General features: G+C 42.1%; 3 protein-coding genes across 6 annotated transcripts; 1 reads left to right on the forward strand and 2 right to left on the reverse strand.

The window, feature by feature from the left end:
- Window positions 1-4,346: 4,346 nt before the first annotated feature.
- On the reverse strand, window positions 4,347-15,537 carry LOC4337522 (proline-rich receptor-like protein kinase PERK8). 3 transcript variants are annotated; one of them, XM_066310559.1, is made up of 9 exons: window positions 14,451-15,537; window positions 13,783-14,196; window positions 13,603-13,689; window positions 13,440-13,510; window positions 13,242-13,318; window positions 13,011-13,158; window positions 12,273-12,434; window positions 11,898-12,082; window positions 4,347-4,509 (listed from the first exon to the last, which is right to left on the reverse strand). In XM_066310559.1, the coding sequence occupies exons 1-8, from the start codon at window positions 15,199-15,201 to the stop codon at window positions 11,900-11,902; spliced, it is 1,893 nt and encodes a 630-aa protein (XP_066166656.1). In that variant the 5' UTR covers window positions 15,202-15,537; the 3' UTR covers window positions 4,347-4,509; window positions 11,898-11,899. The 3 variants fall into 3 exon arrangements, with proteins under 3 accessions (XP_066166656.1, XP_015639110.1, XP_015639109.1); XM_015783624.3 differs by lacking the exon at window positions 4,347-4,509 and adding an exon at window positions 10,668-11,015; XM_015783623.3 differs by lacking the exon at window positions 4,347-4,509 and adding an exon at window positions 11,566-11,704.
- LOC4337521 (phospholipid-transporting ATPase 10) lies at window positions 5,851-10,939 on the forward strand. Its single transcript, XM_015783622.3, has 5 exons — window positions 5,851-6,780; window positions 7,125-8,452; window positions 8,545-8,655; window positions 8,769-9,045; window positions 9,166-10,939. Exons 1-5 carry the CDS (start codon window positions 6,355-6,357, stop codon window positions 10,645-10,647), a joined length of 3,624 nt encoding a protein of 1,207 aa, XP_015639108.1. The 5' UTR covers window positions 5,851-6,354; the 3' UTR covers window positions 10,648-10,939.
- Window positions 15,538-16,627: 1,090 nt separating the features above from the next.
- Window positions 16,628-18,813, reverse strand: LOC9267714 (uncharacterized protein At4g28440). 2 transcript variants are annotated; one of them, XM_015783626.2, is made up of 3 exons: window positions 18,701-18,813; window positions 18,302-18,523; window positions 16,628-17,168 (listed from the first exon to the last, which is right to left on the reverse strand). In XM_015783626.2, exons 2-3 carry the CDS (start codon window positions 18,513-18,515, stop codon window positions 16,978-16,980), a joined length of 405 nt encoding a protein of 134 aa, XP_015639112.1. In that variant the 5' UTR covers window positions 18,516-18,523; window positions 18,701-18,813; the 3' UTR covers window positions 16,628-16,977. The 2 variants fall into 2 exon arrangements, with proteins under 2 accessions (XP_015639112.1, XP_015639113.1); XM_015783627.3 differs by having other exon boundaries at window positions 18,302-18,540.
- Window positions 18,814-19,831: the final 1,018 nt, after the last annotated feature.

Consider the following 19,831-nt stretch of genomic DNA (forward strand, 5'->3'; position numbering starts at 1 on the left):
GTCTTGTGGGTACAGTTGTACACCTCTGGCCAGAGTAAAACTATTCGAATAGCCGTGCCCGCGGTTATGGGCGATCAACCAAATTCACCGTGATTAGTCTCACCCCTAGTTTAGCTTAATGAACTGGTGTAGTTCAGGTGGTTGGTTGGGCCTGTTGCAACATGGTGTAGCGTTGGACAGTGATTGGTTAATATTGATTAATTACTAGAGCTGTTTTACTGCTTTCAACTACTGCTTTGAAATGCCTGCTTTATGCAAAAGAACCCCTAGCTTCCTTTGGTTATATCCTGCATCATACCTCCTCTTCCGGTATGACTTGCTGAGTACAGTGGGTAGTACTCAGTCTTGCTCTCTTTTCCCCCACACCAGAGTTGAAGTTCTTCTCAGTTGGAGCCGTCTCAGAGAGGTTGGTTTCGTCGCTGCCGTCAAGGTTTGCCTGTGGAGTGGAGTCGCCCGCTGCTGAAGTCAAGCTTCCCGGTTTAGCTCGCTTTTATCTTTTCCGTTGCATTTGTAATCTTTTATATTTTTGTAAGACGTGGGTCTGTATGTCAACAATTGTCGTTTGTGTATCCTGGCTGGTCCTGGACAGGGATTTAATGCACATTCAGCTTAGAAATTCTGGTTCGAGAATTTCTAGGTGTGACAATAGATTCCTGAAATCAATCGGAAAACCGGCACATGAGCCAAAATTACTTTGACAGTTTTTAGAATAGAGAAAGTTTTGTATGGAAGTTACTAATTGCATATGATTCGTTAATGGTCAAAGTCAAATTCGAATATTCAATCAAAGGTGGCTGCCTGGCTGGTGTTAATTAATGCCACTTGAGCAACCCGGCCTGCAGCCCTGCACCTAACTCGTCTCAATGCATACATGCATTGACTTTTTCATCAGAAGTGCAAAACGTAGATAGATGTCGATGCTACTGCGCCAGATAGATAGATCGCGAAATTGATCTCATCATACTGCATTTTTCAGTTTTTCTAACGATATGTGGCAGAGATCTTTCAGCTTTTTTAAGAACATGTGCCAGAGAAGAAAAGAACGGAGGACTAGGCCTAAGTTTGTGCAAGGAAAAAAATAACATATAATAATTAATTAAGTTTTAATTATTTTAAACTTAAAATATAAATTTGTTTAATATTTTAAAGCAACTCATATATATATATATAAATTTTGTACGAAACATACTATCTAATGGTTTGAAATATATGCTAACGAAAATCTAGAAAAATCTTCGTCTCAATGAGATTCGAACGTGGCCTAATTGAGGTTTCGTCAGCGCTTATGCATGCATGGCTGGCATTATTATTATACTATTCCAAGTCCAACCATCGTGTTTTATGGACGACTCGTACGTGTCACCTTTTTCTTAAGAGCAAGTTAGAGATAAGACCTACTCCACCCTACTTCCTTCTCCGTTTTAGGTTAAAGACTTTGGTTAGGTTAAAGGTTTTGGTTAGAGTCAAATTATTTTAAGTTTGTCTAAATTTATAAAAAACAATAATAATATTTTCAACTCAACACAAATTAGTTATAAAAATATATCCAATTATTGATTTAATGAAACTAATTTGATATTATAAATATTACTATATTTGTGCATAAACTTAGTTAAATTTGAATAGTTTAACTTTTGACTAAAATCAAAACATATTATAGCCTGAAACGGAGGGTGAAACGGAGGGAGTAATAGATTGAGACAAAATCAAAGATCTAAAACGGTCCGTCTGGTACGTACACTTCTTAGCAAACAGGAGTACTAATGTAAGGCCCTGTTTAATTCCCATAAAAAAACATTTCATCATGTCACATCAAATGTTTGCACACATATATAAAGTATTAAATATATAAAAAGAACTATAGATTGTGTAAATTGCGAGACGAATCTTTTAAGCGTAATTACGCCATGATTTGACAATGTGGTGCTACAATAAACATTTGCTAATGACGGATTAATTAGGCTTAATAAATTCATCTCGCAGTTTACAGGAGAAATATGTATTTTGTTTTGTTATACTACATTTAATACTTCAAATGTGTGTCCATATATTTAAGGTGATACGCCAAAACTTTTCACCCCTGAAACTAAGCAGGGCCTAACTTTGGCCTTTTACTGCTGTGCATATATAAAAACAAAACAATTGGCCTCATGTACAATCTGGCACGCTTGGCTCTTCATTCAATTATGTAATTTGGTTGATTCAATATTCAATATATGTACGAAATAAATGTCTCGTGTAGCATAGTCCTATATATATAATAATACTAGAAAAATTATCCGTGTGTTGCAACGGGTGAATGCTATTTTAATCTTATTATTGTTATACGGTTTAGCTAGGATAAAATTTGCTGTTTAAATTCGCTTGGATATTTTTTTAGAAAATCATGAGGTACAATTATGAGTCCGACTTTCATCTCAAGTTAACGTGCGAGTTTTTTTAAAGAGATTTCTTATACGACTCCTTTTATATTTTAAAAAACAAACGAACTTAAAATCTGACTCAAACACGGATAATCTTAGGTGGGAACACGAAAAGAAAAAAATAAGAAAAACACGGGAATTATTCCTTCTAGAAGCTATATTGCAACTAACAATACCAGTGGATCGACCGTGACACTGACACACACAAGGAAAAGGAAAATTAAGAGCACAGCCTGACTTCTAGAAGCAATATTGGAACACATATCACATGCAAATTGTGAATGCTAATGCCATGGTAAAATCGCCTCTAAACTCACCAGAGCCACTCAGACGGTGTTGTATTCTTGAGTGCTTTGGGTTTCAAAAATGCTAATATTCGAGAGCGCGAATATTCGAGGGGGTTAAGTAGAGCCTTGAAAGATGATATACAGTACTACTGCAGTTTTGTAATGTGATTCTTTTCTTCAACCGCATACTTGATCTTGATAACATATTGTAGTAATATTTAACGCCGTTGACTTTTTAAAATATGTTTGATCATTCGTCTTATTCATAAACTTTTGTGAAATATATAAAACTATATGTATACATAAAAATATATTTAACAATGAATTAAATGATAAAAAAAAGAATTAATAATTACTATTTGAATAAGACGAACGATCAAATATTTAGAGACGGGGGAGTATATTGTAAAAACGGCACGAATAAATCTGCTCAATACTCCTTTGAGTCATCAATATTTGACATATAGGATAACGCTATTTATAAATTTTATATTAAAATAACTTATAATATCTAACGAGTTTATGGTGTTGCAAATGTGTGCCTACCATTTTTTTAGTTTAAGCATTTGAGAAAATATTGTCAAAATTTCAAAAGTTTTATCCTAAATTTTAGATATTCATGACCGGAGAGAGAACTTCTTTTTCCAAAAAAAAAAGTTATAACGGTGCTCAAGTCAAAATTTGGACTGCTTTAGCACGTTCATTATTTAACTAACTAGTGAACAGCTTAAGATTTCAAAAATTCAAGCTTCTTCCGAATGAATGAATATTCCAATTCTCAGCTAAACATCTCCTTCGTCCAAGACTTTAACCTGCAACTCCATAGTTTCCATTCCAAGTTGTAGACCATGGAGCAAACTTAACTTTTACGTTTAATATTCCGATTTAATATGGCAATTCCTATGTCCATTAAGTAAACGTGATGGCTCTTTTTAGTATTCTCTTAGCAATAAGATAGATTGAAGATAAAACTTTATTGTATACACCACCTTCAAACTAATTGTTCTCTTTAATGGCATTCTTCCACTTACAAAAGATGGCATATTGTATTGCACATTCTTGATAGTCTACAACCCTTTTCAAACAAGAAAAAAAATCCCTCGCTATAAGCACTTCATTATTACCAAGCTTCATAGATTTGTAATATTTTCAGGATTTCAAATACTCTTCTCCATCATTATTTTCATTAATTCTAATAGATAGCACGATACTACGGATGCTTAATGTTTTCCTTAGAGTAGAGTAATTTTAATTTAAAGGTTTCAAAGTAATATACACACACATATATATATTCTACTTTTTATTATCAATTCCCATTATTCATGTTTAACATCAACTATTTTTAATATTCCTAATATTATATCCCAGATTCTATCATTTGGAATTTTTATGAAATTTGCATGGCAATCCAATTGCTAATTTTCGTATTTTTGTGAAAATTTTACTTTGGAATTTGTGTTGTAAAAATGCTTGGCTTCATTATATTTTATTCTAAATTTTAATTATTCACATGCATAATTGTATTCTATTTTATTCTAAATATTCATATATTTAATTGTAACTATACTTGGACTCTGTTTATTCAATCCACGGTTTGAAACTTTTTCTTCTTTACTTAATATGAAGATTTATAGACTGGGAGAGTAAACATGATTTTTTTACCAAGATCATGTGAGAGTAAGGCACAGTAGCAAATCAGAAAATTTATGCTAGAATTGAAAGAAATGAGGCTACTAGTTAAGCTAGGTCCGACATGGCCATGTGAGTGTATCAGGCAGCTCTAATTCTGAGGTAAGTACCTGAAAGAGGAGAAAAGGTAATTCTGAGAGAACCACTAGTCAACTTCTCGATTTGTGTAGAACTTCTTTCAATTTATTGTATACACTTAAAATATAAATATTTTTGTGATTCAAATTTATACCCTAATATAATATAAACATTAGAAAATGATAATTCTGCTTTGAATTCCTGGACAAAGAAAAATAATACAGTTAAGATACTTCTAAGTATGTATTCATATGGCTGGGTTCGTAATGTACTATCGTTACTCTCCTTTCTATCTACGATGAGACGAACACCTGTATCGGCGATGTGATAAATCTAACCATTTGTACAGGTTGTGACCGTCACGAGGCAAGTACTGTTCGTGAACACCATTTAGACCTTCTTTGAAATAAAAGAAAAATGATAGGAATTGCAGAGGATTTTATCCTATGAGAAATAATTCTAGGGAGACTTTTGAAACAAAGGATTGATTTCTACCCATTCCTTTTTAAATTCTTGTGAAATAGACTATTCTAAAGCAATTTTGAAGGAAAATAAACACTTATCATGTATCTAAAATTCATGTGCTTTTCCTGTGTTAATCAAATGACAGTTTTAGAACTACTATGTTTCAAAATCCTCTATGAATCAAATGAATATAACAATCTATTACTGGCTTTTCATATTACTGTGTTTTCCCCCATCCTCGTTTCAAATGGCCTTACCATTTTAGTACCATCATTGATCGTGCGTAAATCCCAAAGCAAAATGAAAGAAAAGAACACTAGTCTAGAATTTTCTAAAGCATTTCCTTCTAAGAATTGTAAGTACTCCTACATACTTCATATACTTCATATGTTCCATATTACAAGTCGTTTGACTAAGTTTATATAAAATATAATACTCCCTTCGTCCTAGAATACAACAACCTACAACCGAATAGGACGTATCCTAGGACTATTGTTTAAATTCGTAGTATTAGTATATGTCCCATCCTAGTACTTTATTATAGGACGAAGGGAGCAGTATTTTCAACACAAAACAAACATATATCAAAATATATGTAATTTTAGATTTAATAAAACTAACTTGACCTTTTAGATGTTGCTAAATCTTTTTATAAATTTAGTCAAACTTAATAAAGTTTGATTATGGAAAAAAAATAAACTACGAAGGGAGTATTAAAGAAAAATGGAGTAGTTGGTAGTTCCCCTCAATTGCAGGTTCCTTAAAACCTAGTAAAATATTGGGGTAGTTTAAAAATGAGAAGTAGGAATCTTTTCTAGTTAGGCGAGCAATTGACAAGTAAAAGAAAAAACCCGCAAGTCAACCGTCCCTCCATCTCCAAATCCAAACCAAGGGAAGAAGGAAGAGGCAGCTGCACTTGTACGACCAAAAGACGGACCGCCTCTCCCACTCCCTCCTCATCTTCATCATCTTCTTCTTCTTGTGAATTGTCAAGAAGAGAAGGGGAAGAAGTTGCGGTCTCCGTTGCTGACCGAGAGACCCGCGTGAAACCTGAAAAGAGGGGAGGGGCGGAGCTTCCTAAGAAATTGAGAAGAAGCCCACTGCCCGGCCATATGTATAGGAACAAACCATCCCTCCCTTGTAGTAGTAGTAGTAGAAGTAGTAGGAGTAGTACATATTGGAAGCAGCTGCTGAGGCCTGAGGGTAGGATAGGCTGCCCTTGAGCCTGGTTTTCCCTCGATTTCTTCGTCCTCTGCGGCAGCGGCTTCTTCTTCTTCTTCTTCTTGGGTTGCTACCTAGCTCGTACTGGAGTATTAAGGAAGGAATAGCCGGCCGGCAAGAAAAGAAGCTCAACATCATCTAGCTCGTCGCTACTAGTAAGTAGGAGTAGTTGGCAAAATCCATCCATATATATGATGGCAACTGGCGGCGGCGATGGTCGTCGGAGGGGCCGGCGGAGGAGCAAGATGAGGCTGAGCAGGCTGTACAGTTTCGCGTGCGGGCGGAGGCCGACGGCAGTCGACGACGAAAGCTCCAGCAGGATCGGCGGGCCGGGGTTCACGCGCGTCGTCAACGCCAACGGCGGCGGCGGCATCCCGGAGTACGGGTACCGCTCCAACTCGGTGTCGACGACCAAGTACAACGTGGTCACCTTCGTGCCCAAGTCCCTGTTGGAGCAGTTCCGCAGAGTGGCCAACATCTACTTCCTCATCTCCGCCTGCCTCACCTACACCAACCTCGCCCCCTACACCTCCGCCAGCGCTGTCGCCCCCCTCGTCCTCGTCCTCCTCGCCACCATGGTCAAGGAGGCCATCGAAGACTGGAGGAGGAAGCAGCAGGTCACTTTCTTCCCTTCATTTCCTTAATTAATTTCCATTCGATCAACAGCTACTAATCTAGTATTTCCAGTAGTATATACTCCTCACTCCAGTAGGACTAGGGAGTAGTACTAGTAGTTCCCTAGCCGATTATTGCTAGCAAGCAATCGCCCAATTTTACCCATTTTTATTTAAGGGCATATGCATGCAGAAACAGATCAACCATACTACTCCATATAATAGGCAATTACTTATGCAAATGATAACTGATCCTCAATTTCATCACTACTAGGAGTATTTAGATTTGTTGAACTAGCTAGCTACTGAAAAATCTTACCAACTGTTTGTTTGTTTGTTTCATCCAGGATACCGAGGTAAACAACAGAAAGACAAAAGTGCTCCAGGACGGTGCTTTCCATTCTACCAAATGGATGAACCTCCAAGTTGGTGATATTGTCAAGGTTGAAAAAGATGAGTTTTTCCCTGCTGACCTAATCCTCCTCTCATCTAGCTACGAAGACGCCATTTGCTATGTTGAGACCATGAACCTGGATGGGGAGACAAATCTCAAGCTCAAGCAATCTCTAGAGGCATCATCCGGCTTGCAGGAGGATGACAGCTTCAATAGCTTCAGGGCTGTAATAAGGTGTGAGGACCCAAATCCACACCTCTATTCCTTTGTTGGCAACATCGAAATCGAAGAACAGTATCCTCTGTCACCCCAGCAGATCCTTCTCAGAGACTCAAAGCTTCGCAACACCGAGTATGTGTACGGTGTGGTCATCTTCACAGGCCATGATACAAAGGTCATGCAGAATGCTATGAAAGCCCCATCCAAGAGAAGTAAGATTGAAAGGAAGATGGACCGGATCATCTACTTGCTTTTGTCTGCACTTGTCCTGATTTCAGTCATCGGATCGGTTTTCTTTGGCATCACAACCAGAGATGACCTACAAGATGGCAGGCCGAAAAGATGGTACCTTAGGCCGGACGACTCTACCATCTACTTCAAGCCAACCAAAGCAGCCATATCAGCAATACTTCATTTCTTCACAGCCATGATGCTATATGGGAACTTCATACCAATCTCTCTGTACATCTCTATTGAGATTGTCAAGCTTCTGCAGGCTCTGTTCATCAACCAAGACATTCATATGTATCATGAGGAGACCGACACACCGGCTCATGCTAGAACATCCAACTTGAACGAGGAGTTGGGTCAAGTGGACACGATCCTTACGGATAAAACTGGGACTCTGACTTGCAATTCCATGGAGTTCATCAAATGCTCAATTGCCGGAACTGCGTATGGCCGTGGTATCACTGAGGTGGAGAGAGCAATGGCGAAAAGAAAAGGTTCTCCCTTGATCGCCGACATGGCCAGCAACACCCAAGGCTCTCAAGCTGCAATCAAAGGATTTAATTTCACGGATGAGCGTGTGATGAACGGTAACTGGGTTAGCCAACCCCACTCTGGTGTGATTCAGATGTTCCTCAGGTTGTTGGCCGTTTGCCATACGTGCATACCCGAAGTTGACGAAGAATCAGGCACGATTTCTTATGAAGCAGAGTCACCTGACGAGGCTGCTTTTGTTGTTGCCGCACGGGAGCTCGGTTTCACGTTTTACCAGAGGACACAGACCGGTGTTTTTCTGCATGAGTTAGATCCCTCGTCTGGAAAACAAGTCGACAGGTACTCCACTTATTAGAGTGAGCTTTTTATTGTTTCCTTTTCTTTGAAATTAGATTCAGAACTAATAATATTTTCCTGAATTTCCTTGGCAGATCATATAAGCTCTTGCATGTCCTTGAGTTCAACAGTGCTCGGAAGCGGATGTCGGTAATAGTTAGGAATGAGGAGGGGAAGATCTTTCTCTTTAGTAAAGGCGCTGACAGGTCAGTATATATTCTGCTGGAACTCCTAAGTATTTTGCTCAATATGCTTGCATGACGGCCCCTAATTCTTATCCATGTATTGACTTGATCTCAAAAACTATATATGTATACAGTGTGATGTTCGAGAGGCTATCAAGTAGTGATTGTGCGTACAGAGAAGTGACCCAGGATCACATAAATGAATACGCTGATGCTGGTCTGAGAACACTTGTTCTCGCATACCGCCAACTTGATGAGGCCGAATATGCGAATTTCGACAGGAAGTTCACTGCAGCCAAGAACTCTGTCAGTGCTGATAGAGATGAAATGATTGAAGAGGCTGCGGATTTGCTTGAGAGGAAATTGATTCTTCTTGGTGCTACCGCTGTCGAGGATAAACTACAGAAGGGGGTAAGTGGTTTGCTGAGTAAAAAAAAAAATCTATATATCTTCGATTCCCCCATCATGGATCATGCATGCATGGTTTGCTGATATATAGCTGTTGTCATTCATGATTTTATAATTTGTTAGGTGCCTGAATGCATCGACAAACTTGCACAAGCTGGTATCAAGATATGGGTGCTGACGGGCGACAAGATGGAAACCGCCATCAACATCGGGTATGCGTGCAGTCTACTGAGACAAGGTATGACGCAGATAACCATCACACTGGAGCAACCGGATATCATCGCCCTGGAGAAAGGCGGTGGCGACAAAGCGGCTGTTGCGAAGGCATCAAAGGAAAACGTGGTGAAGCAAATCAACGAGGGAAAGAAGCGGATAGATGGATCGGTAGTTGGCGAAGCCTTTGCTTTGATCATCGATGGGAAGTCGCTGACATATGCCCTGGAGGAGGATGCCAAGGGCGCGTTGATGGACCTTGCGGTGGGCTGCAAGTCGGTGATCTGCTGCCGTTCGTCGCCGAAGCAGAAGGCTCTGGTGACGAGGCTGGTGAAGGAGAGCACGGGGAAGGTGAGCCTGGCGATCGGGGACGGCGCCAACGACGTGGGCATGATCCAGGAGGCGGACATCGGGGTCGGGATCAGCGGCGCGGAAGGGATGCAGGCGGTGATGGCGAGCGACGTGTCCATCGCGCAGTTCAGGTTCCTGGAGCGGCTGCTGCTGGTCCATGGTCACTGGTGTTACAGCAGGATATCGGCGATGATCTGCTACTTCTTCTACAAGAACATCACATTCGGCGTCACCCTCTTCCTGTACGAGGCCTACACCTCCTTCTCCGGCCAGACCTTCTACAACGACTGGGCGCTGTCGACGTACAACGTCTTCTTCACGTCGCTGCCGGTGATCGCCATGGGAGTGTTCGACCAGGACGTGTCGGCGCGCTTCTGCCTGAGGTACCCGATGCTGTACCAGGAGGGCCCCCAGAACCTGCTGTTCCGATGGTCGAGGCTGCTGGGGTGGATGGCGTACGGCGTGGCCAGCGGCGTGATCATCTTCTTCCTGACGTCGGCGGCGCTGCAGCACCAGGCGTTCCGGCGGGGCGGCGAGGTGGTGGACCTGGCCATCCTGAGCGGCACCGCCTACACGTGCGTGGTGTGGGCGGTGAACGCGCAGATGACGGTGACGGCCAACTACTTCACCCTGGTGCAGCACGCCTGCATCTGGGGCAGCGTGGCGCTGTGGTACGTGTTCCTCCTCGCCTACGGCGCCATCACCCCGGCCTTCTCCACCAACTACTTCATGCTCTTCACCGACGGCCTGGCCGCCGCGCCCTCCTACTGGGTGGTCACCCTGCTCGTCCCCGCCGCCGCGCTCCTCCCTTACTTCACCTACTCCGCCGCCAAGACGCGCTTCTTCCCCGACTACCACAACAAGATCCAGTGGCTGCAGCACCGTGGCTCCAACGCCGACGACCCCGAGTTCGGCCACGCCCTGCGCCAGTTCTCCGTCAGGTCCACCGGGGTTGGCGTCTCCGCCCGCCGCGACGCCAGGGACCTCCACCTCCCTCCTCCTTCCCAATCACATTCACATTCACAAACCACATCTACCTAGTAATAGTATAGTCTAGCAAGCAGCTACTGTTCACTAACAGCACCATTTTTTTTTCCACATCCAAATCAATTTCCCTTTTTCGTGTACAAAATTTATACTAGCTGAAGCCTAGTACTAGCCTTGTAACTGTACATTAACCCTACTTGCTCATCTCATACGACAACATGTAAGTACATTGGAGCGGACGCATACGTACGTACCATCCATTTTTATCTTGTTTTGTTCCTTCATCATCACACATTAATATTCATTCAGGAACAATAAAGATACTTCCATTCTTTTCTTGTTTTCATTTTGGTTCACCAATGGCTCTTTCTTTGTGATGTGATCACCTAAAAAGAACTCGTGTGATAGTCAAATTTGATGGCCTGGAAATCAGGAACACTTGTTTTTGGTCAGGCAAGACATTCGGCGTTAATTGTTACACTTACAGGCAGCATTATTCCATTCTAAAATGATGTAACTTGTTAGCCACCACCACGACGACGTTTCGTTTCTTGTGGGTGGTTCAGTTGAGACGCCACATGAGACCATAGGGCATCCATAATGTGCTCAAAAACTAGGTAGTAAGCAATAAATACAGCCTTAATACCAGGTAGTAAACATTGTGGAGGTAGTAAGCAACAAATACCAAGCAATAGCGCTATGACCTGCTAGTAAGGAATAAAAAATCATTGATTCTCTCAGCTATGTATTGAATCTTTCTTCTCTATCCATACTACCGTATACTTTTAGATTTTTATATACATGTGGGACCTATCTTATTACCTCCTATACATTGTGAGATCTTGAATAACAATTACCTGCTTTTGGTTGGTCCCACCTTATTTACTACTTGGGAAGGATACATTGCTGATGCCCTAACGTCGTCGTCCTCCTCTTGGCGTCAACATCAAAAATTCAGAGAAAGAGAACATCTAGAAGCTTAAATGATCTCGTGTGTGCTTTTGTGCTTTGACCAACACCATAATTTTGTCAAACAAGAAGAATGAGTTCATGTGTACATACATGATCGATCTACACGTTACGGGAGCACTCAATTCGCCACCCTATTCTTCTGCGAATAACAATCAAACAATCAATTCAGTTCGCTTTGCTTAGCCCTAACATAGTAAGGATTACACTGGACACTCCATACCCAATTCAACCCGGATTAGTGAGTGAAGAAGAATAGACTAGTCAATACTGAGCAAAGAAAGCAACTACTGCACGCTACAGGATCCTGGAGCTTGAGGCTATGAGTAGAGTACCTCTACTGGCGACTGCTGCTCCAACCGTATTGGCTCATGTCGGAGCTGTCATCGTGGTTGCCCAGCACCATCCGCTGGAACATCCTAACCTCTGCTGTGTTCGCCACATTGAAAAGCTCGCTCTGCCCTGGCTGAACGCCATTTGTAAGATCAATATCGGCTAAGCTATCAAGAGCTCGCACCACCTGAAAGAAATCAAGATTTTAACTTGATAACTGCTTCTAGATAGACTGAAAACCACAACCGTAGTACCAATTGAAATGAAATGCACTATTCGTATGCGCAGATTGGAATGCAAAGCATTGTTCCCAGTTCATGTAAAAAAATGAAATGTTTCCAGACAAATTCCAAACGTAGCTTGTATATTATATGCACCTGGCTCATTCTGGGCCTCCTTGATGCGGAGTATCGAACACAGGCTGCTGCAGCTTCAATCATACGGAACATTTCAGCTTCATTGAAGTTCCTCTCAAGCCTGGGGTCGACCAACTCTTCCAAATTACCTGTCTCAATAGCTTGAGTAAGCAATGGTCTAGCCTGCAAACAATAGGGATTCAAGAAATGTCAAGAGTTTGCAAAGTTGAAGGACAACAAAATAACTATTTGAGTGATATGTAGCTCATTTAGCTGTTAGTGATGTCTTGTTATTGCATACAGTAGTTGAGAACCAGAGTCAGGTAGCGATTGTGCAGTTCAGGGTAGTAGCTACTAGCTTTTACGACATGACACAAGTACATACATATACAAAAAAAAAACTCCGATAAAAATCTTCTTCTCTGAATATATACATAGGATTTATTTTACAGTATTCCACATTTGTTTGAGCCGCTCATCAGCCAACGGGTACTCCAAATATCAAATAGCGCATTCAAACTAAATGTCCCTCTTAACTTCTAAAGTGACAACATTCCATCAAAATACTAGGAAAGAAGGGCCACGTGACAATAGAAACTTAAGCCAATCCCAGTGAACAAACAATATTCTAGGAGATCTCCAGTTAATAGTCAGATAAAAAATTCACCGATAAGGACATTATAGAGTATCAGAACTAAAAATATGCCACCAAGTAAACCATTTTAAGCAATAAGATTTCAGTCCAGAGCTATAACTCACCCACTCAACAAGGCTCTCATCACCCAATGGCCTTGATGCATCAACAGGTTTTCTACCAGTGATAAGCTCTAAGAGAACAACACCAAAAGAGAACACATCAGATCTCTCAGTCAATTTCCCACTTGATGCATACTCTGGAGCCATGTACCTGCAAGGAAAAACGAATTTTATTAATTATCTCTGTAAGATCACGACAGATCTGCTTCTGAAAATTGCCAGTACTTCACTAACCCAAATGTCCCCATTACACGGGTAGTTACATGAGTTACAGCGTCCAAAGCCAACCTCGCAAGACCAAAATCAGCCACCTAGAATTCATGGACAGGATCAAATCAGCAAATTAAGTAGGCCATGAGATATGGCCAGACTCATTTACATTAACTATGTAGTGTAGAGATGCACTTGGGATCATTTTGGGAATATAATTACATGTGCCTCGAAGTTATTATCCAACAAAATGTTTGAGGACTTGATGTCTCGGTGGATTATCCTTGGATGGCCTGAAAAATGGAGATATAAGTGGAGGGACAAGGTAGGTCGAAATAATGGAATAATGACCGTGAAGATAGTCAAAAATAGGAAGGAGCATTACAATCTTCATGTAGATACGCTATTCCACGAGCAGCACCTGCAGCAATTTTAACCCTAGCCGACCAATCTAGAACAGGCCTCCCCTGTCCTGTGATTACAGGTTGATTCAATACATGTTTCAGTTTCTACTTGCAGAAGAACGAAATGGCCATGTACAATGTAGCAAGAGGTTAAACCATACCGTGAAGATGATAATGAAGGGTGTTATTAGGCACAAAGTCGTAGACAAGTAACCTTTGGTTATTGGAAATGCAATATCCCACAAGAGATACCAGATGACGGTGATGCACACGACTAATTATCTCGACTTCAGCCTGGAATTCACGTTCCCCTTGTCCACCACCATCTTTTAATTGCTTAACAGCCACTTGTTTTCCATCTGGCAAGTGGCCCTTGTATACAGACCCAAACCCTCCTTCCCCCAGCAGGTTGTGAGCTGAGAAAGCATCAGTAATCTGGTACAGTTCTTGGTATGTGAAGAAGCGGGAATTGCCCATGCTAATATCAGACATGCATGCTTTCAGTTTGGGACTTCCGGCGCTATAGTTTGTTTTGAAAGAAGGGTCCAACGATGATCCTACATTTGCGGAGGCACCTGAAGAAAAAGTGACAAAGATAGTAACGACTACATGCTGAAATTCGTCATGGTGAAAATGTTAGAATCACACAATAAGAGAGCTTCTATAGCGTTACTTTGTGGTACTGCGGTACCTCTATAAGGAAGGACAGTTGAAAATGTGTGAACAGTAAGGAAGTTTGTGCTCATTTTACATTGTAGAGTGAGGAATAGAAGTAGGTGTGAAAACTGAAAAAATGGCAGTAGTACAAGGGATGGGAGGAGTGCAGTACCTGATCCTGATGATGGGTGGTGAGAAGACAAGGGAGAAGTGGGTGACATGAATCCAGCACGGTAGCCATTATCCCTCCTACGCTGCTTCTTCTTCTTCTTGGTAGTGTACCATATAGCAGCTCCTAATAAGCTAAGCACAAGGATGGCGAGCACTGCACCGACAGCAATGGCAAGGTTGGGCGGTGAGGAGGAGGAGTTAGTGCGTCGAGGAGCAGCAGGGCTGGAGGATTTGTTGGAGCTGGGGTGCCTGGCCTTGTTGGGGTTGGCAGGGTCAGCAGCAGTGGCAGGTGTAGGCAGCAGCGGCGGAGATGGGCGGGGCTGGGTGTGGGTGGGAGTGGGAGTGGGAGACGGAGCAGAATAAGGGGAGGGAGCAGTAGGAGGAGGCGCTGCTGCTGGTACTGGAGCAGTCGGAGGCGTAGTCGTGGTTGTTGTCGGGGGCAGAGGCGATTGCGCTGCTTGGCTTGGCGGTTTAGGAGGCGATGGTGAATTTCTGGGTGGCGGTGGTGGTGGTGGTGGCGGTGGCGAGGCAGCAAGCGGTGGCGTTGCGGACGGTAGAGGTGGGGAGGCGGGCGGCGGGGAAGTGGGAGTGGTGTCGGCCGGCGTGGCATTGGGGTTGGAGGAAGAGGCTGCAGCTGCAGGTGCTAGTGGTAGTGGGGAGGTGGTGGGCGTGGTGGCGGCAAGGCCAAGGGCGACTGACGGTGAGGAGGAAGAAGAAGGGGACGCCGCTGCCGATTTCGATTTGTTGGCCATGGCGGCAGACAAGAGGTAACGATGGGAGCTCAGATCCAAACCCAGCGCCTTGCACTTGCACTTGAATCCATCATCATCATCGATCAATTCCTCTCCTCCTCCTCCTCATCTCATCTGCCTTGCCTTGTGAACCAACCAACCAACCCTCCTGAACCAAGGAACTAAGGAAGGAAGAGAGCTCTCGAATCGAATCGAAACCCACCAAATTTATCTTAGCCCCAATCCAGGCCCCCACCCCAGCACCAGCAGGCAGCAGCACAAGAAGAAGAAAGCGGGGGTGCCGTACGAGTGTGAGAGCGAGAGGCCAGTAGTACAGAGAGACAGACAGTAGGAGACGAGGAAGAAGAGACTGCTGCGCTGCAATGCCACTCCCTTCACCACTTTCCCCTCCTTCACAATTGGGAAAACTCGACATCATAAACATGGATGGTGCTTGTCAGTTGTCACTGTATAAGCACTTCTTCGGACCTATTCAGTTGGTGGAATGAAAATTTTTGAAATGTTTGACTGGATGTCGGAAGGGATTTTCGAACACAAATAAAAAAACTAATTTCATAACTCGCCTGGAAAACCGTGAGACAAATATTTTGAGCCTAATTAATCCGTCATTAGCACATGTGAGTTACTGCAGTACTTATAGTTAATCATGGATTAATTAGGCTCAAAAGATTCGTCTTGCGATTTACATGTAAAATGTACAATTAGTTTTTCTTTTTATCTTATATTTAATATTTCGTACATGTGTCCAATGATTGGATAGAATGTTTTTGAAAAAAGTCCATGAGGAACTAAACAGCACTTGAAGAAGGGTCCTCATCGCTATACGATACGGTCCTACTCCTACTACTCTGCAAATACTCCTAGGTGGTGACTGGTGAGAATCCTGAATATTCACATGACTCCTTTGGAGTACTCTTCTGACCTGCTTTCTTTTCTTTCCCCACTTTTGAGATGAGATGACATAGGCAAAAATAGGATTACGCAGCCAAACGATGTTAGAATTACCCTAGTCGCACTAGCAGATTAGTATCCATAAAATCAAATTTAGCAAGATACTAAAACGAAGGGCCGATTCCGATTAGATAGATGCGCTCGCGCTGGCGGCGCACAAAAACCACACCACAATTATTAGTTGTAACCACCAGCAGCAGGGCAGGCAAGAGTGCTGCTTCTTTGACTCAAAAGGGCACCATTAACTTAACAACGAGAGAGAGAGAGAGAGAGAGAGAGAGAGAGAGAGAGAGAGGTGGGCTTGGCTATTTGTACCATTGCTGTTGCAGCTGGGGCCGCCCAGCCCATTCCATCTCTAGGAGTACCAACCTACTAAACCTTATCCCATCCAATCCGTCATCTATCTATCTGCATATACTCACAAGAACTCTCGATCAGTCAGGCTATCATCTTCTTCATCCAGGCAAACAAGTACTAGTGCACAGCACATCACCATTGCTGCTTCAGTTGATTATTATCATCGCCATCGCCAGTAAGCACAGCACTCTCTCTTGTAGTGCCCATGCAAAACACCACCAGTAGCATACATATATAGTACGGCAATAAGCAACTCGATGATGCATCATCATAACAGGTCCAACAGAGGACTACTACAGGAGACTATTCTCAACAATTGTCGGATAATTAATTAATTAAAGATGACACTACTCAACCTCCGGATCTCCAAATACATAAACAAAAACCCATCAACCATGATTCCACTTATTGCTTGGTTAAGATGAATTGGTTCTACCACATACCGTCCTCCTACACCAAAAAAGGCTCTCACTCCACCACTGTCACCAGCTCAAACTCGATCAAGGACATGTTGTTATCCTCCTTCACTGTGAAATCAGCTGGGCTTTCAGCAGCTTTCACAATCCCCCACTTGTCCACCGCAAGCCGCATCGACCCCTTGAACATATCAATCTTGGCATTCCTCAGGTCAACACTAGCCCCAGCCTTCATTACATCCACTGCACACAAGAAAGTGTTAGCGCTTCTTTAGGTTACATGCACACACTAGGACCAGAAACACCTCAGTTACATGTAAATAGCACAAAGTTGCAAACATTTTAGAGCTGGAAAAACAGCAGCACTTATGGTTGGACATCCAATGTAAGAAAACCAGGTTGTAGCTTTGGAGAACCAGGACTGAATAGCAATGACTGGTTACAGGGAAAACAAAAAACAACACATAAGTACTCCCTCCGTCCCACAATATTAGGGATTTTAAGTTTTTGCTTGCAACATTTGACCACTCGTCTTATTCAAATTTTTTTTGCAAATATAAAAAACGAAAAGTTGTGCTTAAAGTACTGTAGATAATAAAGTAAGTCACAAATAAAATAATTAATAATTTCAAAATTTTTTGAATAAGACGAGTGGTCAAACGTTGCAAGCAAAAACTCAAAATCCCTTATATTATGGGACGGAGGGAGTACATGTTATAATTATGAAATCAACATACAGTCAACATGACTTGCTCGCCAGTGTACAAGCTCAATTTTCACCAAGGAATACATGCTCCTTGTGTGGGAAAATGAGTTGTCCCAGAACACGTAACCAATCTTATTAGTTTTATGACCGATATCTTTATACAAAGAAATCGTTCTCATCTATTTAGCATAAGTTACACAAGTACCATTAAAGGACTGGAAAATATTTGTGACACCAATTAATACTACCATCATGGGTGAAAACTTGTAGTCAAGGTAGCACTTTAGACAGAAGAGCAGACTTCATGTTGAGATGGAGATGGAGATTTGGGAGTAGCAAGTTATTATCATGTTAAAGGATTGCTGGTGAACCAGAAAAAAAAAATTTAGCAGAAGCCCTCCATCAATATATGTGGAACAATCTCCATGAGTTACAGCATCAAGTTATGAATAAGCAAGATGATGAGAAATGAATACAAAGGGAACTAATCATACAAGCATTATCACTGGTGCTGGTTAGGGTTGGCTATTGTGGGAATAGTAAGACTTACTGTTACGTATCTTTCATAAGCAAAAGACGAGTATCAATGAAATGAATGAATAAAGATAGGAGTAGTCTAGAAGAGGAGTAGTAGATAAAAGAGAGGAGGAGGATATAGAAAGTAAAGTACCCTGGTCGTTCCTTGCGGTGAAGACAATAATGCCGGTTTCATCGCCGACGAGGCACTCGGCAATCCGCATGTGCCTGCCCTGAGGGCCTCCGCCCCTCTGAAGGACCATCTTGGAGTCGACGACCTTGAGGAGAAGGTTGTGGCCATGGGTCCCAGGGCGGAGCTGGTCGACCTTGGTGAAGCTAGGCTGCCTGCGAGCGCCGGAGTCCGCCATGGGGGAACCTGCAACAATAATAATACTATTATTATGAAGTCGTCAGGTCAGGTCAGGTGAGGTGAGGTGAGGATCTCGCCGGATCGGATCGGATCGGATCTGACCTGATCTGATCCAGAGGCGGGCGGGATCTGCATGAATATGAGTGTGAGATTGGATGATGGGAGAGCTAAGGTGATCGATACCTGGATGAAGGGAAGCGGCCGGGGAGGAGGACGACGACGGCGACGGCGAAATTGCGGGCGGAGCAGAAAGCGCAAGGTGGGTGGGGTGGGGGATTTTATCTCTATCGATATCTATCTAGGAGTAGGAGTCTCTTCCTGTATATCTTCCTCTTCCACAGACCACAGACCAGACCACAGCAGCGGAGGGAGTAGCCGTCTCCCTCCGTCTGTCTAGCCCCCCGTCGCTTCCTTCCACGTGCCCTCGGGCCACCCCTTTCTCCTGCCGGCATATCTCATCCGTCCATCCTCCTGCCTGCCTCGCGACATATTCTCTGTAGATGCACACGACCACCACATTTTATGTGTCACTTTTCAACATATGGCAATTAAGAATTTGGTATATGATGTTTTATGATATGTGGATCTTAGTGATAAATCATTTATCACCACTCGTAAAAGTGGTAAATAGTTAATTATTTCACACGAGGATAAGTATGACGATGGATGCACATGATAAGTTTTCTTCGTCCTCAAATGAACAAATCAATATCCCTAAATAAACAAACAGTACCGAATATGACATTTACGTGAAGGGCATGTAGCGCAGTGATTGCAGTGACTTGAGTAGCATCTCAAAGTCCTGAATTAAAATATCCATATGAGCGAATTTCAGATTAGGTTATTTGAGAGCTAAGTTCCCTATTTGATATGCTAAGTTTCTAATTTAAAAAGACGGCATATATTCGGTTGGATGTAGAGACCGGATAAAAATACCTTTCTCTAAAAAAATATAACATTTACTATAAATCTAGACATACTCATATTTAGATTCAGAGTACTAGAAAGTATCACATATTGTACAGGTTTGTTTATTTTATGATGAAGAGAACATATGATACTACATCTTTTTTTTTTATTATGACACCGTTGACTTTTTGAAAAACTATGATCATTCGTCTTATTTAACTATTTTTTGCAAAATAGAAAAAATCAAGTCATACTTAAAGAATATTTGATAATAAATCAAGTCACAATAAAATAAATAATAGTACATTTGTTTTTAATAAGACGAATGATCAAACGTATCTCACCAAATCAACATCATCATATATTAAAAAACAGGAGTATAATCAAAGATACTTCACTTTACTC

The sequence above is a fragment of the Oryza sativa genome, chromosome 5 (assembly GCF_034140825.1).
Source record: "Oryza sativa Japonica Group chromosome 5, ASM3414082v1".
Classification (NCBI taxonomy): domain Eukaryota; kingdom Viridiplantae; phylum Streptophyta; class Magnoliopsida; order Poales; family Poaceae; genus Oryza; species Oryza sativa.

Bases quoted from the DNA above. Each gene is read 5' to 3' on its own strand.
- LOC4337521 (XM_015783622.3), top strand. From the start codon at position 6,355: ATGATGGCAACTGGCGGCGGCGATGGTCGTCGGAGGGGCCGGCGGAGG. The intron at 6,781-7,124 runs GTCACTTTCTTC...TGTTTCATCCAG, and splicing joins ACTGGAGGAGGAAGCAGCAG to GATACCGAGGTAAACAACAG. The intron at 8,453-8,544 runs GTACTCCACTTA...TTTCCTTGGCAG, and splicing joins TCTGGAAAACAAGTCGACAG to ATCATATAAGCTCTTGCATG.
- LOC4337522 (XM_066310559.1), bottom strand. From the start codon at position 15,201: ATGGCCAACAAATCGAAATCGGCAGCGGCGTCCCCTTCTTCTTCCTCC. The intron at 13,319-13,439 runs GTAATTATATTC...CATGAATTCTAG, and splicing joins ATAATAACTTCGAGGCACAT to GTGGCTGATTTTGGTCTTGC. The intron at 13,159-13,241 runs GTTAGTGAAGTA...TTTTCCTTGCAG, and splicing joins CGTGTAATGGGGACATTTGG to GTACATGGCTCCAGAGTATG.
- LOC9267714 (XM_015783626.2), bottom strand. From the start codon at position 18,515: ATGGCGGACTCCGGCGCTCGCAGGCAGCCTAGCTTCACCAAGGTCGAC. The intron at 17,169-18,301 runs GTACTTTACTTT...TCTTGTGTGCAG, and splicing joins CACCGCAAGGAACGACCAGG to TGGATGTAATGAAGGCTGGG.